Genomic DNA, 24,739 nt, shown 5'->3' on the forward strand with positions numbered 1-24,739 from the left:
CACCTCCTAACTTCATTACGGCTTGGAATCTCCTTCCTTTAACGGGTGCTATCGCCAAAACTAGGTCGTCCTCACCGTGCTCTGTAGAAAAAAAAAACTAGGACAGAGGGTTTCCTGGATCTCTTTAATCCCTACAAAAGGCAAACATCCTACTGCGGTGAGATTGGGGCAATGTGTGCGGCCGACAACTTTTGCCAACCACACCCAACGCATGCAGGCACGTCTAAAACTATTAGAGCGGCATCTTGTTTGCTTTGCGCCTTGCCATCTCGCTGACAGCTACCGAGAGGCCTGGAAGTTCACTGGAAGTGAACGGAGAGGGCTGACTTTTCATCCTTTTGCCAGCGCAATCACTGTCGTCCACCCACCCGCCCACCCTCCCCTTCTGCATCGCACGCTGTGATTGGATGATCCCAGACAAGATTTCATTCAGGTTTTGACAAGCTGGAAAGAATTCAGTCGGGATGAGAGATCAGATGAGATCATCATTACAAATCTGTGTGTCTTTGATGACCAACTCCCCCCCCAAAAAAACAGGACTTACTGTATTTCCTTATGCAGTTAAGAGACATATGTGTTGCTTTAAAGACACTCTATGTGCAGCAGTTCCTGCCAAAAGCCATCTCTGAGCCCGTCACAATATGCACCACTGTCTCGACTTCACAGAGCCGTCTCGGGAATATGATCGACATCCAGGGCTAATCTTTGGAAAGGTCACAGAGAACAAACCCACAAGAGAACAAAAAATGCACAGTGAACACAACATGCACTCACAGGGCGGGAGAGCACGAGAGAGAGAGGGAGAGAGACAGAGTGAGGGAGGGTGAGGTCCTGCCTCTATCATCCATGGAGGTTCAAAGGATAGAATGTCAGCCCCCTTTCAGAGCGTCTATCCCCCGAAGTCATCTAAAAGTCACAAGTGTGTGTGCGTCTGTGTGCATGCTGTATGACTGTATATGCATGCATGCTCATCTCGGGTCCACCGAGGGGTTAAAGAGCGTTTTTCAGCCGCTCAATAAAACACTGTGTGAAACAGGAGATGCAGCCGAGTGTCCCACCTAGTTGTCACTGTGAGAAACACACACACACACACGCACACACCAGAGAATGACAGGGGTTTCCAATGCCATGACAGGTTAAGTAAACATACTCAAGAGTTGGGACATGCCCACGCACACAGGCCTGCAGAAACACACAAATAACATTGACACAACCCAGCCTAACATTTCAACCTCTCCACATCAAGGGAGACCACAGACTTCCTGCCAGAGATACGCTCCCGATCCATCAGGAGCTGGTGTCAGCGAGAAAGCGGCCTGTGCGAGGGGACTTGTTTGCGAGCGTTCGGAGACATGCCATCAAACATTCAGGGAAACTGATAGAAGGAGCTGGAGACTTCTACTTAGGGAAACCCGTGCTAATTGTAACAGTATTGCTCCAAAACGGAATAGGGAAAAACACTTCTGACCAAAACAACTATCCTGATAAGACAGAGGCCAAGTTTCCAGTTTCCACCGAAATGATAAGAGCAAAGCTTGATCCTCTCGCAGCCATGAAAGCATTAGACAGCTACACTGCCCTGGACCTCCCACACACACACACACACAGACACACACAGACACACACACACAGACACACACACACACACACACACACACACACACACACACACACACACACACACACACACACACACACAGACAGTCAAGGACAGAGTGAAGCAGGAATGTGACGCAGGACTCCATCAAGCCCTGAAGAAAGAATGCGAAAACCTTTTCCTCTATCGCAGATAAAGGCGGAGAAAAGGTTCTCACTCAACAATATCGAGTTAATGCAGCTTTGCTCACTTCCAGAATAACGACATTCATATTCTCTAATGTGGAAGAAAGTGGAACAACTGCCTCACGACATGGAAATTGGGCACTAAAATTTCATTTCTCTCCCCTCGCAGAAACCCGCTGCGAGCATTGTCATCTAGAGAAGAGAGGAGTTTGTGAATGACAAAACTCTAGTGGCTCTATGCCAAATCCCTCTTTTGACAAATGCTTCAAAAGTCCCATGCCGACAAGTTGGTGTGAATAGCAGTTCTTCTTGGCAGAGCATTCTCCCCACCCATGGGCTTGATAATATCAAAGAAAGCCCTCTTCCCTCTCCTGAGACAAAGCAACGTCTCCATTCATTTCTCCGGCCCTCAGAACAAAAACAGACTTGCGAGCCACCCCTTTTCTGACTGTGTCCCGTTTGTGTGTCCGCAGAGGTGTGCGCCGCTTCCTTTATTTAATCACGGTGTTCACGTTACCGGACAGATTGAAGGCAGGCAGCTGCCTTGTAATCTCCAATCTGTATATCTGTGTGATAGGCCACTTCAAAGAGCAGACGGTTTAGTTTAAGAGGCCGGCGAACAGGAACGAGCTCCCCCATGCGGGGGCCAAGGGCAAATCCACCGCCATCCAAAGAAATACAAAGGCCAGGATAGGGGGCGGGCGGTATGGGGGAACATTGACAGCTGAGCCCAGCTGCACTGTGTTTGGGATGAGGGTCTGCCAGAGGGGAGAGAATAGAAAAAACTGAAGAAAAAAAAAAAAACTGAGGATGAGGAGGTGGTGGTATAGGGGTGAATCAGAGAGTTACTGCCTGCTCCGTCTGCTCGCTGTCCATTTGTCCATCCCTGTCTTAGTCCTGCCACACACGCACGCACGTATGCACACACACACACACACACACACAGAACCAGCTGGGGTCTTTTGTGATAGCGTCACCATGGTGACACACAGCGACATGAAGTTTTGCTGGCAGGCCCTGGCGTTCCACCAGCACAAGGGGAGGAGGGCTGCTGCTGGCCATTTGTTTACCTTGACAGGGTACGCTGCATCCGCACCGACGCTCACTCAAACACCCGCCGACCGGGGAGAGCCAGCAGGAATAATGTTTCACAGATAGCTCACCCTCAAAATCAAATAAACAATAGACCGTTAACAGAGAGGGACACGCCGGGTTTGTAAATGAATATCCCGTGTTTCTAGCCCCGAAGCGTTACCTTTGTGCAGCTGAGTGCTGAACTCCACAAACCAGTTTGTCTTGGATCCCTGTCAAAAAAGGCTTGTCTCGGTCTTTCTGGGACAGCGTCATAGGATGACAGCAACCGTAAAGGTTAATTCCTGGTGACATTACACTGTTGTTGTGAACCACAATGCAGCACAAACAAATCCAAAGCTTGACTCAACATCGCCCCTGCCAGGCCTGTTTAAGTTATTAAGATTTAAAGCAGCGAGTGTATTTACAAAGCTTAAACATACACAGTGCAGCAAGTTTGCTGCGTATTACAAGATCTTGTTTGTGAGAGAGTTTTCATATATTTCTGCTCTAATGTTAAAAATGCTCGAGACTCGATGGGGTCCAAATCTGAGGGGAACTCCTGCCAGTTTGAGCTGACTCATTGATGCTCAGCTGCCTTCGTGTTTCATGCAGTATGAGTAGACAGACGTCTTCAAGTGCAGAATGAGTCATCCGACGCTGGACACCGTCTGACAGGAGGAGGATGACTGAAGATGCTAAATTAAAAAACTCGGAAAATTTATGTTTATTTCATGGGATTTTTCATCAGCTGATCCGTCAGAGACGCCGCTAACTCTGTAAACAACATATAACAGTCTTTTGAAAGACCCTCTGAGTCACCTGAAAATCTCTGTTGAGACCTTCATGTCAGTCTGCGACTTTGAGCCACCGCAGGTCAGAGGTCAGCGGAGAGGGTTTCTGCTCTCCAGATGCCTGAACTCAGACACAATAGCTCTCTGTGTGCGCCTATGGGTATGTGTGAACAGAAGGGGAAGGTGGCAGTCTGAGTGCCTTTTAAAGGGGGGTATATTTAGCATGTGTGAGTGCATGCTGGGGAGGGAGTTTTCTCTGCAAATGACACAAGAGTTGTAAACATCCTGCACTAAATGCCGCATTCAAATGGGTTTTTTCTTCTCAAGATAAACATAGGCAATGCATATCGCCAGCGAACATTTGTTCAATATCCCTGCAGTGTCTTCAGACCAGCGGTACTATCAACAGAGCTGTGTGCACAGTGTACCCCTCTGACAGGAACCACTGTCAACAGCGGGCTCTTGCAGGCTTGTGTCTCCTGAACCGCCAGATAAGAGCGTGTTTACAACTGTCAGCCACCACTAAATCTGGCAGGCAGCTGCTCCCTGTTAGGCAATAGATTCACTTCACTTAACCCACTTTCCTGCGTTCCAAGTTCAAACAGCGGGCCTGGTTACCTGCATTCCTCCTTTATGGTTTGACGCTCTCATCGCCCTGTCAATCAGTGACAGGCGGGGACGGACACCGAGAGGTAAAAGCCAAAGGGGCGGGAACGCGAACATTTGGAGCTCGTTCTCAAAAATAGTCTATAAAACTGTTGGCGATAACATTTGGTGACTTTATTTTAGAGACAAGAGCTTAATCTCTCCTGAAACATGCCTCAAATTGCTTTCAAAATCTCAAAACTAACTTAGAATAATAACTTCTACCAGGCAGCATCAGCCTGATAAAATCCCACTAGACTATATTTGCTGCACCGTCGGGTATAAAAATGCAGGTTTCCTCATAAATGTACCTCCCTGTACAGCTGAAGCATCTGACTAATCTCCTGAAGACTTTCCTCACATCAAGGGGGTTTCTCATTAGGCCGGCCCAGCGACAGCTCCAGGCCCTTTTCATTGTTCTCCACTCCTCCTTGGCAAGAGTTTTACCCCTGACTACTTCACCACCACATGAAGAGACACATCAGCCTTTTGTTTTCTGTCCAAAAGACCTGCCTGCAGGGGGCTGAAAGAGAGAGCGCAGCTCCTCAACATTAGGAGAGACAAGTGGGAGAGATATAAAGAAAGAAAAATAGGAGGTGAAGTGAGAAAAAGGAGATGAGAGAAAAGATGACAGGACACGGGGTGAGTTTGCGATGCCGTTTCCTTCAGTTCCTGTACATTCCAGCTGCTTTGTGGGGCATAAACCTGAGATTTAGCCCCAACGCTAAAACTAACACGCCCACGGATCTCACGCATGCTTTCACTCCGCTCATTTCCCACAGCGTTGCTCATCGGCTGACTGATACTTTGAGAGCCGGCTGGCTCACCGAGCGAAATGACACATCAGATGTGCCGGCAGTGACAGCATGGGTTACTGTAACACGTCTGGCGTACCTAAAAAAACAAGTTCCTGACGCCGAGGAGGAAAATCAGTAAGTCAAGAGTCCGTGATTGAGCACTGTCAGACAAAAAACAAAAAAACAAAAAAAAAAAAGAGAACAGTGTTGGTGGATGCTGCCATTTTGTCCTGCTGAATGGATAACACAGGCCACTTCGACCAGTGTCTGGTTAACTAAAAATACCCACACGCCAGTGTTGCCACCACACTGTCTCCGAGCGCTAAACACAGCTGCCTGATGAAACGCCGCCGTCCACTAAAAAGCATGTGTTATTACAGCCAAGTGCAGGAAAACAGAGCCACAAACCAGGGGCAGAACACGCACACGACAAAAACACAAGAGGCTGACACACATGGATACGAGTGTGCGCACACACATACTGTATACACACACACACACACACACACACACGTGTGACAGTTTCAGAATGTGTCACAGCTTTGGAATTTTTTGACAGCTTCAGAATGTCTGATAGTTTTTAAAAGTGTGACTGGATGCAAAAAAGCATATCTCGACCAAAAGTCCCGCCTCCTCCAGATCTGCGCGCCTCTGATAGGAGCGAGCGTTTTCTTCACGTTTTCTGTCATTGCTCTGTCAAACATGTAGTCAGTGGGCCCGGCCTGGGACAGCAGGGGGTCCAGTCCGGCCCGTCAGATGACTGTGAATGTAGTTGAGTCACTGTTGCATTTTTACTTGCAGCAGAATTGAAAGAGAAATTTCACTGTGTTTTGCACCAAGGTACAAAGTTTAAAACCGGCATGATGTTGAAGTTGTACTTATTTTGAAAGTATAAGATTTTCATGCATGTATTTTTTTTTATTGCACTAAAACATCTAAAAACTCAAATGAGAAAAACAAAATACATTGAATTTTTGTCTAATATTGCCATTTTTGAGAAAAAAAATTAAAATATGAATGTTGAGCCTAGTCGTTTAGACTAAACACACACACGCGCGCGTGCGCACACACGCACACACAGAGGAATCAGCCCAGAGGCTGAAACACAAAGCCGATGTCATGTCATTACATGAAGAATCGCTGCTTCCCTCAACTTCTATTTACATATAAATGCCACAGAATGTGGTCAAAAGTTCACTTCTCCCTTCTGCTAACACACACAAGAAAAGAGCTAAGTTTGCACGATTTCAAGCTCTTGAAAGATGAACTCAAAATAGAAGAAGAAAAAAAAAAGTCACACTTGATTCATAAAATGACTAAGCACAGAAAGTCATAGGAAAGCAAGCTGGCAGATTTTACAAGCGCTCAAGTTTACTCTTCCAGGAATGCCGTGAAACATCAGGGTCGGGTGTTGTTTCACAGTCCTGGGGTTTTTTCCTTGCATTCCTTCCCCCTTTTGCCCCTGTTTGACGTTCTTTGTCCTGACCGCTTGCACATGGAGGGGAAAGGAGACACTGGCGGCCTAATCCGCTGCCAGAGGCACACTAAAGCCATCTGGGCCCAAAACCAAACGTCAGGCCTTCTGTGTCTCCTATATGAGAGGAGGAACGAGGCAGGCGGGGGAGGACTGATGGGGAGAGAGAGAAGAGAGAGGGAGGGAGATGGAAAGTTAAGAGAGAGTGGGAGGAAAATGAGAGAAAAAAGAGGGAGACAGAAAGGCAAGAGGTACAAGGACGGCTAAAGGGGGGATTTGGAACAAGAACCATGCTACGCTGGTGCATACTGTCTTTTGTGGTTTTCAGGCCTGACCCTCTGACCCTATACATCCTGTTGGAGGGGTGGAGGAGGCGGAGGAAAGACGAGATGGCAGCTATAGGCACTGGCTGCATGAGTATGAGTATGAGTATGTGTGTGTGTGTGTGTGTGTGTGTGTGTGTGTGTGTGTGTGTGTGTGTGTGTGTGTGTGTGTTCGACGCAACGAGCGAAGCAGAGACCATTGAGAAATTTGAATTTCTGTGAAGATGTTCCAGAGCTGTTGTGTGTCTCTCAGGTGTGAGTTTTCACACCCGGCCTCCCTCCCTGCCTCTGTGTTTACGTCCACTCCCTGCAGAAGTTTGTAGGGGAGGAACAATGGTCTCTCCCACATTCCCACTCTCCTGCCGAGAGCTCTCGTTTGTCTCATGCATTCCTTTCTCCATTCATCTCTTTCTCTCTCTCCTCCTGGACAGAAGAAAAAAAAAACTCCTGGTAGTCTTTACATGGGGGAGGGGGCTGAGTATGTGCTTTAAAAATCTCTGAGTGGAATCAGTCCCCTCGAACACAACCTCTCCCCTCCTCCTGCTCCGTCTCCTCCTCCTTTTCCCCTCTCTGTTTTACTTGGTTAGTGAAGCAGCAAAGCTTTGAGAAAAAGGAGGAGAAAGATGAGATGCATTCTTTCTCTCCCACTTGCTGTCTCTCAGTTTGTACCAAGGGTGAGCTGTGGCTTATTTTTAATGACTGGTTAAAAAAAAAAAAAGAAGGAAGGCTGGGTCTCTTCCCCATCGGCTGCTTGCACACAGGCTCAGTCACTCAGACACACACACACACACACACACACATTACTGTAGCAGAGTCTGGGACTTTCACAGAGAAGTCTTTAATTTGCGCTGGGGCCTGGCCTCCCACACTGCACAGCCCAAACCACCCACTTACAGCCAGGCTGCGCCATTCCTCAGAGTTACTTCAGCATATTCTCTCCCCTTCAGAACAGGGGAAGCAACATGAACTCTCTGGCACACAATTTAGCTGTCAAGAAGAAAAAAAAAAAATCAAATACTCTGTCAAAACAGCAAAGAAAAAGAAACATGTTGTTCCATCTTTCCTATGAAAAAACTCCATATTGTCTTGGGAGAGAGTTAACTACATATCCCACCCTCTCTTATGTTATTTTTTTTTTTATTCCCCTGAGGCTTTAAAACTTTGCAGGCCCTGCCCTGCCCAGCTCCAGCATGCAGGAGCCATGAGGATCATCCACAGTCAACACTGAGGAAATCCTTTCAGGGCTTTGCTTTTCCTTTGCTCTCTCTGATGCCAAAACACAGACAGGAAGAGCAAAAAACTGGGAGGAGTGGGGTAGCCCCTACCTGACAGAGCGGCCCCTGTCTACCTGACCTGATGCGCCAGATGGACGATATTTGAGAAAGTAATCCTGAAAGTAAACCACTGATCTCTGCATCCTAATGGGAAACTGCAGTGTGTTCTTTCTGCAGCGCGGCGACAGCAGGGGTTCACTGCCGCAGCCATTCTTTGTGTGTGTGTGTTTTTTTTTTTTGTTTTTTTGTAGCCCCGTCAGCTCCTCCCTTTACCCCTCTCTCATTTTCCCCGTCCTGGCTTTTTTCAACCAAAAAAGCTGGGGGAAAGGAATGAATGACATTCTCCAGCTTACGCTTCCTGTGTCAAAAGATATCCAAACGCCACTCTTCCTCCCTGAATGGCCATAATCAAAGCATTCCAAGCCCTAACAAGCTGGGACCAATTAAGTCGTAAGTAAACATAAACACCTAGGAGCCACAAAAAAAAAAGCTTTAAGTCCTGCTGATTTATCCTACTGACTTTTATTCCACTTTGGAGCATGTACAGGCAGGAAATTACCGCTGATGCAGGCCATGGAAGTACACAATAATTACAAATGATTGATACAAAGTTATAGCAATGCCACGCAGAAATATTCAGCAAGTGCCTACAGGTGCTCCTCATCTGCACGAGCTGCTTACGATCGCATTACATCAGAGCGTCATGTTGCACATTATTTGGGTCACAGTCAACACACTTCCAAGCCGAGCCAGACTGCAGAAATTTCAGTGGAAGCACGCTTTCAGCCGGGCGAGGCTATGATGACATCTAGTGAAAGATTTCATATTGCAAGCCAAGACTTCCCTCTTCTTCCAGAACGCGCAACTTACTTCAAACTCAATTTTCACTTCCACGTCAAACAGGGAGACAAATCATATTAGGTTGAGAGGGAAGATTGAAGCAGAATTACATCAATGACCATTTCAGCTGCTGCTGCACTAACTTAGAAAGCACCCACTGATCTAAAACTTTTTGAACTAAATTCAATTCCTCGGGATCTGCTTATCTAGTGACTAACGCTCTTAAGCTGACAGGGAGCTGCATAAAAGAGAAGCTGAGTGTTTTCCCCTTGTGTCAATGAAAGAGCGACAGTGCAAGTTCCCACTGGCTTGCATTCTCAGACAGTCGTGACAGGATGAAGTAATTACTGAGTGGCTGACACACCAGCATGGCGAGGATTTATCTCCTCCAGGAAGAGAGATAGCCAAATCACAGTTTACCCACATTGAGCACCTAGTTCAGGCTTGATCCCACAGCTGCAAATGGAGAAGCCACACACAGACACCATCGTACGCACACCAACACACGCAGACACACACACCCTCACGGTCGAAGAGGCCCGTCGACCTAATGCTGAAAACCACAACTTAGAAAGGTGCCCTTCTCCTTTTTATTCCGCATGTGCGCTCTGCATGTGCGAGTGTGTGTCACCACATGCCTTGACCCAGCCCTTGTTTCCTGTCAAACACACCTACTGGCAGCATCAAAGCCCGTGGAATGACAGCATTATGCAGGTGTGTGTGAGAGAGAAAGAGCAGCCAGCGAGATTTAAAGAGACAGATGACACCAGAGCAGTGTTTAATTTACATCCCTCCTTGAATAATAATTCCACCTTAGAGGATGGCGGCTTTGATCCTCTGACACACAGGTGTAGTTCACATGCAGAGGCATACACTGCTAAGACAGGGCTTTATCAGCCCCTGTAATTAACGCTGGGGCAGGAAGTGGTTGTGTGTGTGTGTGTGCATGCAGAACTGAGTAACAGACATTGAAAGAGGGATTGATGGAGCTGGAAGGTGCATTCCTGCACAACAGCTCAAGCTATCGATGTTTGATCTCCATGTCTGGGAGGCATGTTTACATCAAGCGAACCTGAATATCACTCATGACTCAGTGGTATCTCACACTCCGTCAGGTTCAGTCCGTCTTTTGCTCAACACACACACGCAGACATGCGCATACACACACACACACACACACACATCTGAGTAAAATAGTGTGACAGTAAGTGAGGGCTGTAACTTGTTAGCAGGATCCACTGCTGTTATGAAGCAGGACATACTTTATAAACAGGAAAGCAGCTCCCTCTAATGGAGACAATGTGGCACTGAAACATGGAGAACTAAACTACACATTACTTAGCAATAATATCTGGCAAAAAGCATTCAGAAATCTTTTTATTTCTTCCAAAATAGGCAATATTTTAATATGTACAACAACAGATGTTAAATGCCATAAAAAAAAAAAAAAAAAAACATTGCCATGCAAACGCTCAGAGAGACGAAATAATGCTGCTTTGCAGAGAAGTTGGTAAGTTGCAGGGCTTGGTTCTCTGCAGAGCGCCACAGAGCTCCATAGATTAGTACATAGCTGCTTTAATTACGACCGCATTTCCACCTGACCTCTTTATCTTTGTTCTCCGGTCTTTGTTCGGCTTTTCGCGTGGATTACAAGCAGTCTGGCATTAGCTTTGCCCACAGCACAGAGGAATTAGTAGAATGATGAAAGAGGGAAGTTAAAAGTGAGTCGGAGGTAAAAAGTGTAATATCAGATCATAGGACTTGTTTGAAATGTGTAAAGAGGAGAGGAAAAAAGTGGTGTAAGAAAAACCCAGAGCATGTTTTTACTGGTTGATAATTGTCCATCCAATTTATTCATCTTCTTTCACTGTATTGAATTTGAGGGAGAATATAAACGATTGTAACTGTAACCTTTGATCACAGTAATGCTAATCCATTGAGAGAATGCTGTTGTCACTTCACAACTGCTCACCCCTTCACTAAATGACTGGCGCACATGTGTCTACCTCTCCCTTGGCAAGTGTTTTTCAAACCCAGCTTGGACATGATAACTAATGGAGCTGCACCTTTTTAAAGTGAGTAGTGAAGGGATAATATGGCTGGATAACTGAGAGCAGAGTACAGTGCGGAGACAGCGCGAGCAGGAGAGACACTGGGGAATGTGCTTGGCAGCTATTAGAGTGCTCCAGTAAAACTCGCTGAACCCAACGTGAGACAAACCCAGAGGTGGGAGATTGGTACGGGAGTCTGTTTCACTGGCAACGCAAACCTGAGGACACTGGACACTTCAAAAGCACAATCTACGATACTGAATCAATTTGAGACTAAAACTCCAACATGAACTTCGAACCAGTTGAAGCAAGAGTATAATGTTTGTGTCCAAGAACATTTCAAACTTAGATTTGTTTGAGCGTCTATACAGACTGAACTTACTGCAGCGCACTCGGGAGAGGACACGACGTATCATTTCGGTGAAGGATTGCTGGAGTTTAAGCGCTTGAATTGTTTTTCTCTCTATAAAACCTAGTCGATGTGGCCATCTCAGACATTTCACTACAGTAGAACTGGATCAGAGTTCTTACAGGTCTTACAGTCCAGAAACATATGTTTGTGTGAATTTGAATGTGTGGAGGTCTGTTGTTTTGTGTTGTGTGTACTCTGTACTCTCCTTATGGGACCAGCTGCAGCGCCTGGCTAGATCTAATTGATGGATGGATTTTCAGCTCAGGTAAAATTGCTGATATGCTTCATTGTTTCCGAACGCTTATGCATCAATCTTAGGCAGCACTGTTAGGCAGCATGGAATACAATCACAGGCCGGCATGAAAGATGGCTACGTGACAGCATTAAACAACAGTCATATCTGTCTAGCGGTACAGGCCACAGTTTGACAGCTGCTGTCTTTCTAAATAACAGCAATACGTTCAAAATAACACCCATTACTCATTTTTAACACTTTATCTAGCTAGGGTCACATGGAGCTGGAGCTGATCCCAGTGAAGGTGGAGACGGGGTTCACCCTGGATGGACAAACACAGAGGCACACACTGCCACACACTCTAAGGGAAATTTAGAATCACCGGTTAGCATCAAGTGTGTTTGGGGACTATGGGAGGAACCTGGAGTATCTAGGAAAGCCTACAGACGAGCAGGGAGAACATTCAATCTCCAGTAAACTGATGTAAATATACCAATATACAATAAAACCCTCTGTATTCCATAGAAATTAACCAAGAGTAGTGCATTCTGTTAATTGGTGCTTTAGAGGAGCAGGAAGGTGAATAAAAAATAATTATTTCTTTCATTTTAATATCATTTTGTAACTCTTGTGCAGTAATTCTGCAAGTGGGAACAGTGATTCCTGAAAACCTCACAGTAACATCACTGAACAGAAGGTACTTCAAAAAATAAACTTATATAACTAATCCCCAGTGGAAGTTTGTTCTCGGATGAAATTCAAGCTACTATAATTGAGTTGGAACAATTTGTGAATGAAACTGAGGGATACTAATTATCCACAATGTGAATTATTTGTAGACCAAAGAGAGATGGGATTATGATGGGAAACATATTAGTACTGTGTGACAAAGAATTTAAATGCTTAAATTATAAAATCAGAAAAGACACTCAGTGCAACAGTGTCTTCTATTATTACTATTAATAATAATAATAATAATAATTAGGGGCTTGTGTGACTAAGGCCCCTCTGGATGAATTTGTAAACAGCTGAGACTTCATTACCCACACAGGATGGCCTCTTTCATGTACATGATAGAAACATAATCCCACATGACTATGGCCTAGTTGGATCACCAGAGACATGTGTGTGCTGTGTGTGTGTGCTGTGTGTGTGTGTGTGCTGTATGTGTGTGTGTGTGTGTGTGTGTGTGCGCGCGTTCAGGGCATGTTGTACTCAGAAAGGTCTCTGATCCTTATCCCAAAATAGAAAGCTGATGGATGGTAGGTAAGCAGGCAGGCGGCATAGCTGGCAAGCATGGGCATGACTCACTCAAACACAGATGGCTGGATAGAAACACGGGGCCACAGACCGCTCGTCTGTCAAACAGCAGGGTGGCAGAGGCCCTCCATCTCCCCTGGCATGCCTTGGACCAGTAAGTGGCACCAGTGATCCCTCCCTCCAGGGTTCATCATCTTTCCCCTCCGCGCTCCGGACGCCTCACTTCAGCACGTACAGCCTGAGGTGAACCTGCATGAACTGTGATCCCACGGGGGCGCGTGGTCTGACCTAAATAACTCGGTCCCACTGAGGAGGGTGTTTTGATGCGGTGCCAGGTGCTCCTCTGTGTGCTGCAGGCCACACCTGTCACCCCCAGCCTCCTGCCATAAACCGTCACAGATAAACCAAAAATAAAATGAGGGCTGGAAAGTAATCAACATTTCCTGGCTTTCATGAGTGGGGGGCTGAAGGGAAAGAGCATGCAACTGATTTCACTGAGTGAGATGCCCACATGGTTTGGAGTTTAGGGACAAAACTACAGATGTAGAGGGCTTGAAAATAAGTTACAGTTGTTATTCAACATCTGCCATACTATGCTGATGGTGTTCCGAGTCTGTGGTGGTGAGCCATATGCTGTTGCATGTTGGGGCAGCAGGTTGAAGGGAGCCAACACCAACAAATTCAACAGCAGTTTCTCATGCCGTCCATGATGTCCTGGTCAACAGCAGGAACACCTTCAGTAACAGAGTCAGAGCACAAAAGTGCACTGGATAATATACTTAATTCCTCTGAACGTCAGCCAGTATAATTTTACTTTTAAATAGTATTTATTGTGTTTTTCTGTCAATTCCTTTCTTTCCATGATCACGTTAGTCACTGTGGAGCCTAGTACGTATTGATATTCATATTTAAAATTGCTTATTTAATTTGTATTCTGCCTTGTTTGACATTTTAACTTTCCATTTAATTCTATTCTAACATATTGTAAATGTTAAAAACGTATGTTTTTGTTCTCCAGAGTATCTGAAGATTTATCTATTGTCTTGTGATTTCCAGAAACAGGGTGTGTTTTCATGTGAGGCATGAATAAGCAGAAAGCATGGGCTGGGTTTATCAAACCACTCACAATAACACCAACACTTCCGCTTTGCACTTTCACAATAAATCTCACGGAGGCGATACAAACTTCTAATGTTCTCGCTGCTTAAACATCACGCACAACACTTCCACCGTTGGCACCTTTATCGACGTTCAAATACCATTAAATAAGATTTATGAATGAAGCTCACGTGCGGGCGCGCTCCAGCGCCTTACCGTGCTTTTATTCTGAAAGTCCGCGGTGGCCCGCCTTCCGGCCGCTGCCTGTCTCTGCGTACTTCACCCTCCCTCATCATGGCACGCTCACAAACAACGCACAAACACAACCGCGGCTTTTACTCACGGAAACGGATCCAGCAGTCACACATGCCGAGCAGCGCGCCGTACAGACGCTGAAGCAGCGCCATGGGAGCGCAGGGTCCGCCGCACGGAGCGAGGCGGCGCGAGGAGTCCTCTCTGCCTCTTTTCCTCTTTCTCTCTGACGATGTTGGATCTTATGTCAGGATGTGGACGCGCCTGGATTCCCCCCCCCCCCCCCCCCTCCCACCGCACCCCAAATACACTAATAACTCACGCAGGGTGGGACAGTCCCCTCCACTGTCCTAATGTAACTCCCCCAACTCACTTTCATTTGAATGTGGCGTTTACTTTCTTTTCCCAAATAACACCGTTTAAATAAAGAAAATGCATAACACTGACTCACTTTGACCCTCTTTCTCTAACACGATCCATAAGCAGTAATTGACACATTTTGGGAATCACTGTTGATAATAAGCTCAACTTTTATCTGCCATGTAAACATTGATGGTTTTGCTTTAGACTTGTTAATTAATTCATCACCAATAACGCAACAATAAAGCACAAATTCTAAAAAAAAAAAAAAAAAAAAAAAAAAAAAAAAAAAACACTGGACAAAAGCAACATTTTGATGATGTGTTGTCATTTTGTTAATTATTTAAGCTAATACTGTGTTATCATCTCTGAAGGACAGGGATTTTTATACCATACATTTTAAAAAATGCTATTTTAAAAAGAAAAAACATGTTGTAATTAAAAGCCAGTGTCAAAAATGGTGAAAAACCACTACTTTATAAAGGTCACAAGTTATTTAGAAAGTTTTCTTAAGTGGGGATTTAATTTGTCACTGACAATAAAACGAAGTAATTACTTGTACATTGCTTTGTGTCTGTCAAATGGGATTTCTTAATATTGTCCACATGGTTAATTAAAGGATGAAAAGTGGTTATTATCATGTTTTTATATTACTGTTTTTAATATTTCTTGTTATTGTTCATATTCGTTTGTGACTTATTCCTGTCCACTTGCTGCTGCAACAATGCAAATTTTCTCATTGTTGGAAAAAATAAATGATTATCTTATTTTGTGACATTAGCAGGGCCGTCTGCACTGTGTGGGTCAGTCTGATGACGAGTTCACTCACTTGTAAGTGGGGATCAATCAAACATATTGAATTGAAATAACTAAAATTGAGTAAACTGTCACAAGTTTACTTTTGAAGCTCACTCAACACACTAATGAAAAGTACATGACCTTTTATATGAGTCTGTTTCTATAAGCAGCTGGAGAGGAAGTTAATTTGATTTCCTGGTTATCTATTTAAAACAGTCTTCTCACAGCTAATATATCATGAGTGAAACTTTACCACTCCAAGGAGGGTGACTTGCTTCATAAACCCAAACAGTCCGATGACTGCCACCTTGTGGTTTAGTAGAGGGAGGTCTGGTTGATGAGGCTCATCACTCAAGAGGCTGCAGTTTAGTGCATTCACAACTTGTTTCTGCCCGACTTCATATTGTCTGTCTGTCAAGACTAAAGTGCACCCAAATTGCATTTCATTAAATATACAAAGCATTAAATACCGCCATGTTTCTAAACCAGTTCTTATCTTGCAGAAGCCAAAATCGGATTGAATCCATGGGAGCAATTGGATAATACCCTGCCTGCACATCATGCACAAAGGCCCGGGCCTGTATGTTTACCGTCAGTCCTGACCTTGCCTTGAACCCATTAGACAACACATGCAGGCAGATGGTCAAATCTGCAGTAATTGACTGCAGCAGCACGAAGTGGAGAGACGCCGGTCAGATGTCAGCCTCCCTCAGCACCGATAGTTCTATCAAATACTGCCAAAGGGACGGGTCACCTGTGCTCCTCCTCAAACCCACCTTGAGCGGACACGTGTGACCTACTCTCACTGAGCCCCACAGCAGCAATTTTCCTGAGCTTTTTAGAAAAATATGAGTCACCCTGACACGTGACAAACAAATTTCAGCCCTACTTTCTGATCTTTGCGTGGGCTGGTGGAGGTGTGAGGGGAGGGCCGGTCGACTGCGCGGTTTGATCTTGATTCGGTCAGACTTCGGCAGTCTGCATCCCTGCAGAGTATATTTAGCAAACTGGGAAATCCAGTATTTATTCTCACATGCTTTCTCAGAACAGATCTCCTGGAAAAGTGCCAGTGAAGTCAGTGATTGTTGTTAATTGGGTCATGCTGTCTGGTCGTTTCTCATCCACCCACTCACACAGATCCTGTGGGAGGAAAGGGCAGAGGTGCAGTGCTGTGTTACGCTGAGCCCCTGGGGGCAGTGTTGCACAGGCTTTATTTCCTACAGCAATAATGTACATGAAAAACAAAGGAGCATCCTGCTATTCCAGTGCAGAAAATCTGGACAGCACTGAAAAAAAGATCCCTCTTGCATGTACTGATGGGAGAAATGAGCATACAGGCACTTCCTTATGAATGTGTTTTGCAATACTTCAATTCTTCTGTCTGATAAAACAGGGCTTTCATTACACTGCATGCATTTTTATACACATACTGTATCTACCAACAATGCATCTTTATTTGGCGACTCGTGTGCTTAACCCTTCACCAAAATATTTACCAACTTCCTTTTTTTTATGTTCAATAGTGAATTGAAGGCAAGGAAGATGTGATTCATTATATCGTCAAACCTTTCCTGAAAAACAAGCACTGTTTACATGCATCAAATGTTTTTTGTTGCGTCGAATTCTGCATGTGTAACTGCTGCCCTTTACAATCATATCCCTGCTGAAACTATATCTTTAAGCAAGTGGGTAATTTAAACTGTAACGGCGTAACGCTGCCCTAAACACTGCAGAGCAAGCAGTTAAAGTGAAGTGCTCAATACCTCGCCTCAAAACTCAATGAAGAGAAAATGTGTTTGACAAGGTTTTCAACATTATTAACCAACCTTAAATGCTACTTAAGGATGGTTGTGTTCACCTCAATGGCTCATTATTTTTTTTGGGGGGCTAGGCGGGGAATCCACCGGCATTAAATTTAAGGGTGTCCTGTTCGCGGTAACGGAGCCCTAGCAGCAAAGTTGCTGAGAAAATGAGGCTGGATAATTGACAGCAGGTCAGTGAGGCAAAGAAATCAAGGGTTTGGAGAAGCAGACAGAAACTGTGGCAAATTTCCCAGACTGCAGATCTGTGTGCATGCTGTTTCTAATTGAGGGTCAATTGCTCACATTGGTGAACCAACAAGTTGATTTACCCACAGATCTCATTTCTGTTGCGAGAAAGCAGAGCGACTCAACGCCGGTGCGGGCGTCCAAGTGAGGGAAAGACAAAGCAGAGCGAAAAGGTGATGAATATGTTAAGAGGAGACGACGTGGGGTGGAGGAGCCAAGGCTTAGAGGCAGCGAAATCCTCACATTAACCGATTGCTATGGATTTTCCCAAGCTTTAGAAAGAGGATCTGCTCCAGATTTTGTTAAACCGATCCAAAGGAGCTGATGTCTGGGCCAACACGTCTGTCAGAGGCAATAGTCGTACGTGTGTCTGTGAGCGACTAGATAGGCGCGGAGCGCGCGAACGGGCTGCGTGTGCCAGTTGGAGTGGGCAGAGGGGCAGGAGATAGCAGCCGCGAGACGTTCAAAGAGACGAGATCAAAGGACGGCTCCTCAAATCGGTCTCCTTCCACAGGATTAAAAAGATCATCAATAATAATGGGCTGGAGCCGCACAGTGGGCAAATGGGAGAGGGGCATGAGCGGAAGCTGATCGGTCTCCAGCGTGTGTGTGTGTGTGTGTGTTATTGTGTGTGTGTGATATCTGGCAGTTTGCCGTGGGGACAAGTGGGCGCAGAAACCATAAGTGCAGACTGTTTTCCTGGTGCCGGCATTGGAACCGGTCCTCAGAAACATCATGCAATATTCACCAAAACAGCGTCTTCGCTTCTCACTTCAAGCTCCCAGCCGATTTCCTGTGAAATGTATGAACGTGCGTGCACTCCTGCACCGCGGAACAACAGAAATAAACTTAACTGTGAAAACTGTGAGTGTTTACTTCAGAGGACGTGGCGGTGCAATGTGCTCCATATGTGGCAGCAAACACAGAGCGATATTTCTATATGTCCTCTGAATGTGATGTTATATAATGCATGTTTTTCAAGCTTGTACATAAAAACCTTTTTTTTCATCCTTATGGGAACTGTGCATCTGAACATCCGCAGCAGCACACAATGACTTTACAGTCTATCTCCATTATGTATACATCTTACTGCATGATTACAAAGTAAAAAAAAAAAAAAGGCATTTCTCCAAAACTTACATTTCATTTCATAACCTCTGTGGATTTGTTCTAACCTCTGCTGAACCACATTCAATATGAACACTAATCCAAGCCATAAATGGAAGTAAATGGAAGCTTTGCACACCTACAATTAGATATGCACATTAAAAAAATAAAACAAATCAACAGTGTTACGAATAATATTCCTTCAGTATAGAAACACCTGTTTTCACTGTGAAACTGTAACAACCGTTACAGTATAGACTGTTAAACCTCGAAACACTAAGTTTCAAGAGGTGTTGATTACAATTCGTGGGTTGTTAAGAGCGTCAGAAACCACCTGCCGTCAGTGCATTTTAAACACTGCGTGCGCTGAAAAAAAAAAAAGAGAATCTCTGTCACACCTTAAACATGCCGCAGCAGGGACACAGCAAAATCTTGTCACTTTCCTCTTTTTCTTCCAATCGCTCTTTCTCTCCTTCCTCTTCGATCACAGTCATACCCCAGGTGGAGAAATAGGAGGGGAGGTTCATTAATTGCAGTGAGTGACGAGTCTGTGGCGAAGATCTAAGGAGGTGACGAATGGCGCAGAACTCAAACTATGACAGTAATCTGAAGCAGCCCTTAACGTCCGGTACCAACCACAGTAAACTGTCCTGTGATATATCACTTAAACCCAGCCTCCCCCTTGTGGTTTATTCACGCCGCAGTTGCCATTAATTCCAAGACACATTACGCTCAATAGAAAGTAAAGGTCATGCACCACGAAACATCACCGGTCTCACGTAACGATACAAGCCAGTCAGAGGGCTGCCCTCATTTTGTAGCAGCAGCGTGACGCCGGGTCACCGGCGACTCGCATCTTCTCTTTGAACCTTCACACCATCTGTCCATCATGTGCCACATGCGGATGCCATCGCCCTAATCTATTTTTAAAGACGCCGTCCTGGCATTGCACATCAAAAAGAGATTCCGGCAAGATGCGTGAGACAGCAGACAGTTGGGAAAAAAGACGAGAGAGACAGAGAGAGGAAGGAGACCTCCCCTTATTCTTTACTATGTGCAGCAGCTGTCTCGCTCGACAAAACAGATTTTAGTCCCCGCCACACAATTGTGATAGATGGTCTTCATTTAGTCCCCCTCTCCTCGAGGGAAGCGTCTTCTGGAAGCACAGAATACCTCAGTCCTCAGCTCATCACTTCCCCTTAATAGATCAATAACCAGCAGCTCGCAATCAACCCAGTCCTCTACTGCCTTTAATCGTACTGTTACTGTACACCGCGCACCAATTTATAATGATTAAAATGCTGGCGTGTAAAATCACATTTTGCCTAATTTCTAGAGAAGGAAATAAGAAACCATCAAGGTTAGTAGCATTAAATAACTGTTTGCTCAGAGCCACTTGAAAGCCCCTTGAATTTTTTTTTTTTTAACTAGTTTTTGCCATTTGTCCAATTTGCAGTTAATGTGTTTAATTAGCTGAATATAAAGCCTCGTCTGCCAGGTTGGGAGACTTTGTTTTAATTAGTATAATTCATCAAAAGCGGAAGGCAGAGTGCGTCAGGCCGCGGTGACTCAACGCGCGAAGCGTGAGGGCAATGACGTCTGAATTCGCGGGAGGAAACGCAGAAGCGCCCGGCGCTGGACGGCAGCGCCACTCAGCATCAATACTGCACGACGCCATGCTGGAAAAGCCGAGCGCCTGCAGACCGCGGAGCACACAGGAGGGCTAAAATAAGATCCAGCAGCCACCGAGTTACACAACTTAAATAAGCTCTTATATGTGGAAAAAGCAACAGATTCGCCTGATTGTATCTGGAGAGAAAAGTGGGTCAGAAATGATACTGAGGTGAAGTGAAACTGGCATAAATGTGATGTCTGTCAATCAAATAAAAGCTAATTATTGTACATAAATAAATGCTTTACTGCAGACTGCTGTGCTAGTTTACTCTGTTGATATAATATACATGCTGTTCATAACACATCAATAAATCATACTTTTAATGTACACATATTAATTTATAATAGGCTATGGATTATGTATGTTCGTGCATGTTTGAAGCATGTTTCCACCCACCTGTGCTGCTCTGGATGGTCCTGACAGTGGTGGTCGTACGCGGCGGCGAGTTGGAGCGCCGGCCGCCCACCATGAGGCCGGCCGCCGCCGCCGCCGCCTCCTCCTCCTCCTGCGAGCATCCCTTCTCGATGGCGCGCACGTAGCTGTGGCTCCGCATGCGGAAGCAGCCGGGCATGGGCAGGTCCAGGGCGTCCACGGCCTGCGACTCCATCTCGCTGAACACCGACTCGCACACCGCCTCGATCTGGCCGTTCACCTCCACCTCGCTCACCTGCGGAGGAGAGGGACCGCAGAGCCATGGAGCATGCACAAGCAACACGGGCGGCAAAAAAACAAAAGAGACACACAAATATAACAAAAATGAAAATATAATACAGAAATAAAAAGCCGTGGAAACATCTTTGAGCGTTCAAGAATTTCTAAGCTACTTCATTAACTGAAAGCTTCACAAGGCAGGAGGGAGACAACTTTTAAAGTAAGAGTGAAAGAAATCTGTTACATCAAATACTTTAACAGAAAAACATTCAAGAAAATCCAGCCAAATTTTCCATATTTTCAGTAAATTATCTTTCTTACCAGTGAAGTTTGGTACTTGGAGAGGAAAGCATTACGACAGCACTGCTAAAGCAGAAAATGTTCAGCTGCTTCATCCTTGTACTCTCACACTGCTTTGTGAGGCTTCGAGCCATTCACTAGAATTTACATATAACTAAAAAAGAAATACATTTGAGAAAAATAAGACAGTCAAAAGGGTGCAGACGGAGAGGAATTACTTCAGGGTGAAACTTCAAAGAGCAATACCACCGAGTGAAGTACGAGTTTTATAAAAGGTGAGGATATGACGTGTGGAAGCAAGGACGACAGGGATTTGAGCGGTGACTCAAGGTAATCTTACTTCACCGACATCATTACTTTCTGCAGATTGGGTTTGAAAACAAGGTCCAGCACACACAGAGCGGAGTAAACCTGGGCAGAAGAGCGAGCTGGGAGTGTGGATCAGGTGAGGTGACGTGAGGGAGGACGATCCTGAGCTGCGTCCCGTTCCCTGAAGGGTCTCCGGGACTCACACTTTGGGTGTTAGTCACACTCGTGCACACTCGGAGGGTGTTTTGTGGACCTCAACTCCGTCCTCTGACGTTAAAGCTTTCGGTGTCGGGTTCATGCCACTCAAGCAGACGTCACATTACGGGAGTGAGACGGAGAACCCGGGCGGCACCTCGTTCCTTCTTTTTGTCGATGCCTTGTCCAATGTGACACTGTCCTCTGGGCCTGCTCCGTGCCAGGGCTTGAAGGGATGTCTCAGGGGTCTATCACTCAGACGGTGAGGCAAAGTGTTGCCCCTGGGCTTTAAGGAGGGGGGGGGTGGAGTACATATCCCCATTACCTCAGGCAGAACGGGAAGCTAAGCTCCCCTGTCACTCCAAATAATGTCGAGAATAAAGCAGATCTCAAAATCTAAAATGAATATTCTGTCGTTGCTGTGGCAATAATAGGCACACACACACACACACACTTAACACAGAAACCCCACCAAGGCAAAAACCTGAAGAAAATCAGTTCCAGCTGTTATTAATTAGAATGTACCAGCATATAAATTACTGTTTGTACATTAAATGCTGAGGAGGACACTTTTTTCGGTCTGTCATTGTAGTTCACAAAAGATGCAGAGCCAGAAGAAAGATATTCCACTAGAGGAAGGTGCCGGCGGGGGCGAGGGGCCCTCCTGTATAATTAGCCCAACTGAGCTTCACATAATAGCAGGCAGACATTTCAACTAATTAGAGAATGGGGGGGATCCTCCGAGTTCCTGCTCACACTTCACCGGATGATGACCTGATTGTTAGTTCAGGCTAAATGGTGCGTTCATGAGAAAGCGGGAAAATGAAAAGTTCCCAATAATTGCGTGGAAGAAAAGCAACATGCAGCTGGGAACCTCCCAATGGAAAAGTGGGGAGTTTCTTTGACATGGATGGATTCTCTGTAATAATCCGACCCACAGCTAAAGTAAAGAAAACCCGGCTTCAACCGGCCCTCTGTATGGAGTTTTAAAAACAGAAGTAACTCCAAATGTAGACAAGTGAAGTGCAAAGACAATATTGACCTGACAAGTATCGTGTTGTCGGTGTTGGCCTGTACGGCTGACGACAATGTTGTTTGTCACTTTTCTGCAGATTATGCGTGGGCGGGCGTGTTGGCCGTTTCTCGCCGTCATGTGAACGCTCCCAACTCAGAAGTGGGAATCATCCCAACTGGGTAACGTTCCACGTTCCCAGCTGCACGAACGCACCATTCAGGATTTTCCTCTGGCTTTCACGGTCTTATCAGTGGTTTTAACGGTGGAGGCGCAGAAACGGACGGCGGAGAAGCGCAGGAACCGCGAGCGCCACTGACCTGGCTGATGGTGCTCATCGCTCTCATGTAGCTCTCGTTTCGGGAGCGGAATTTAGGCGAGGCCAGCAGTCCCGCCGGGTCCAAGCTGTCCAGACTCCTATTGATGGAAACCTCACTCACCGCCCGCAGATAGCTGTGGCTCCGTATCTGCAGCTTTGGCGAGTGCTCGGTGGAAATCCTACAGTAAACGAAGGAATGAGAGAGCACACAAAAGAAAATGTCAAAGCTGAAAAAAAAAAAACAGGAGCTCAGGAAAAAAGTAAAAAACAAAGCAAGATAAAGACAGAAAAAAACAAGTATAAGATGGAGCAATGAAGTGAAGAAAAGTGAGTGAGACAAGGTATTTGCAAAGTACTCGGCAGTGCGTATGAACCAAAGATACGGATCAATCCACAATTGCTTGAGGAGACACCCTTATCTAATCAACACTCGCAGCAGCTTAGCTTGTCTGTCCTTGAAGCACCTTGTAAGCACTTTCTAAAACACTTAATGGTGAGAGTGCCGGCAGCCGTATGTCAGGAGAGTGTGCATGAGTGTGTACCTCTACCTGTGAGGTTCACTTCATTTCGGGACTTTCTGTCGCTCAAAAGACGGACGCACGGATACCAGCATACCGTCTCCGACAGGACGAATAGGTGTCTCATTAACACTCACCTGACTCCATTCTGATCACTCAGCATGATTCACACCTGTGTGTGTGCGCGCGCGCGCGCGCGTGCGTGTGTGTGTGGCGTAGGTTGCCGTGGCATGCGAGAGAAACTATTTGATAATCCGGGGAAATAAACCCTAAAAGGCTGACTCACTCTGCCCTTGATGATATTGGCCTACTAAACCAGCTCCAGCAAAACACGGTGCATTTGGAAAACTGAAAACAACACAAGTTATATAACCTAAACTGAGAGCAGCGTTCACACTCTGTTACTCATTTTCACATTTACCACAGGTATATATATTCCTGTGGAACAATAATTACCGTGGAAAGATTGCTCTCTGAAAAGCACTGCTGGTTAAAAAAAAAAAAAAAGTCACATTATCCAACAAGTGACACAAAAATGTGCATTTTGTAATTATCTTAATAAGTAACATATACTAAGCTGCATGCACAATAGTCTTAACTACTTCCCTGTCCGTCTTATTCAACCCTCTGCTCTTCTTTTTAATGACTGAAGTGTGCAGTGCTATTGTATCAAACTCTACAGAGGTCCCCTAAGTTTACTAAAAAACAATCGCTCCGCACCTTTCTTTTTTTTGTCTCTGTTTAGAAATGACATCCGGCGGTAACACAGCCCAGCACTAGGCGTCACAGTGTTGTAGTGGTTCGTCCTCGCACTTCTTCTCAAGGTTTTTCTGAGTACAGTTTGCATCTTTTCAGGGTTTCTTTTCATCGCTTTCCAGTTTCTCAGAGACTAAGTGGCGACTCTAAATTACCTGTAGGTGTGAATGAAAGTGTGTGATTGCCTCTCTGTTTCTCCTGCACCACTGAGTTGGAAAAGTGGTTTGGAAGATGAATGAATGAATGGATGAATAATTGGGAATAAATTAGTCTTCTTTGACCAAGATTACACTGGAAGTGGCTTTGAATACAAACAAGGGCTGTTTCGTGCAGGACTGCAAAGAACCTCCACCACAAGCTCAGGTTATATAGACTGAATGTGT

General features: G+C 45.4%; 1 protein-coding gene across 3 annotated transcripts in view; it reads right to left on the reverse strand.

Annotated features, from left to right (window-relative positions):
- dlgap1b (discs, large (Drosophila) homolog-associated protein 1b) overlaps window positions 1-24,739 on the reverse strand; it is a 71,677-nt gene that overhangs the window by 26,115 nt on the left and 20,823 nt on the right. For all 3 annotated transcript variants that reach the window (XR_003932076.1, XM_030099704.1, XM_030099705.1), the window contains exons 4-5: window positions 23,084-23,261; window positions 20,693-20,963 (exon numbers count right to left, since the gene is read on the reverse strand). Coding sequence is in view for 2 of the 3 variants with exons in the window: in XM_030099704.1 (XP_029955564.1) it covers window positions 20,693-20,963; window positions 23,084-23,261 (449 nt within the window). In the remaining variant the exon portion in view is untranslated. The remainder of the gene's footprint in view (window positions 1-20,692; window positions 20,964-23,083; window positions 23,262-24,739) is intronic.

Source organism: Salarias fasciatus, chromosome 9, assembly GCF_902148845.1.
Source record: "Salarias fasciatus chromosome 9, fSalaFa1.1, whole genome shotgun sequence".
Taxonomy (NCBI): Eukaryota; Metazoa; Chordata; class Actinopteri; order Blenniiformes; family Blenniidae; genus Salarias; species Salarias fasciatus.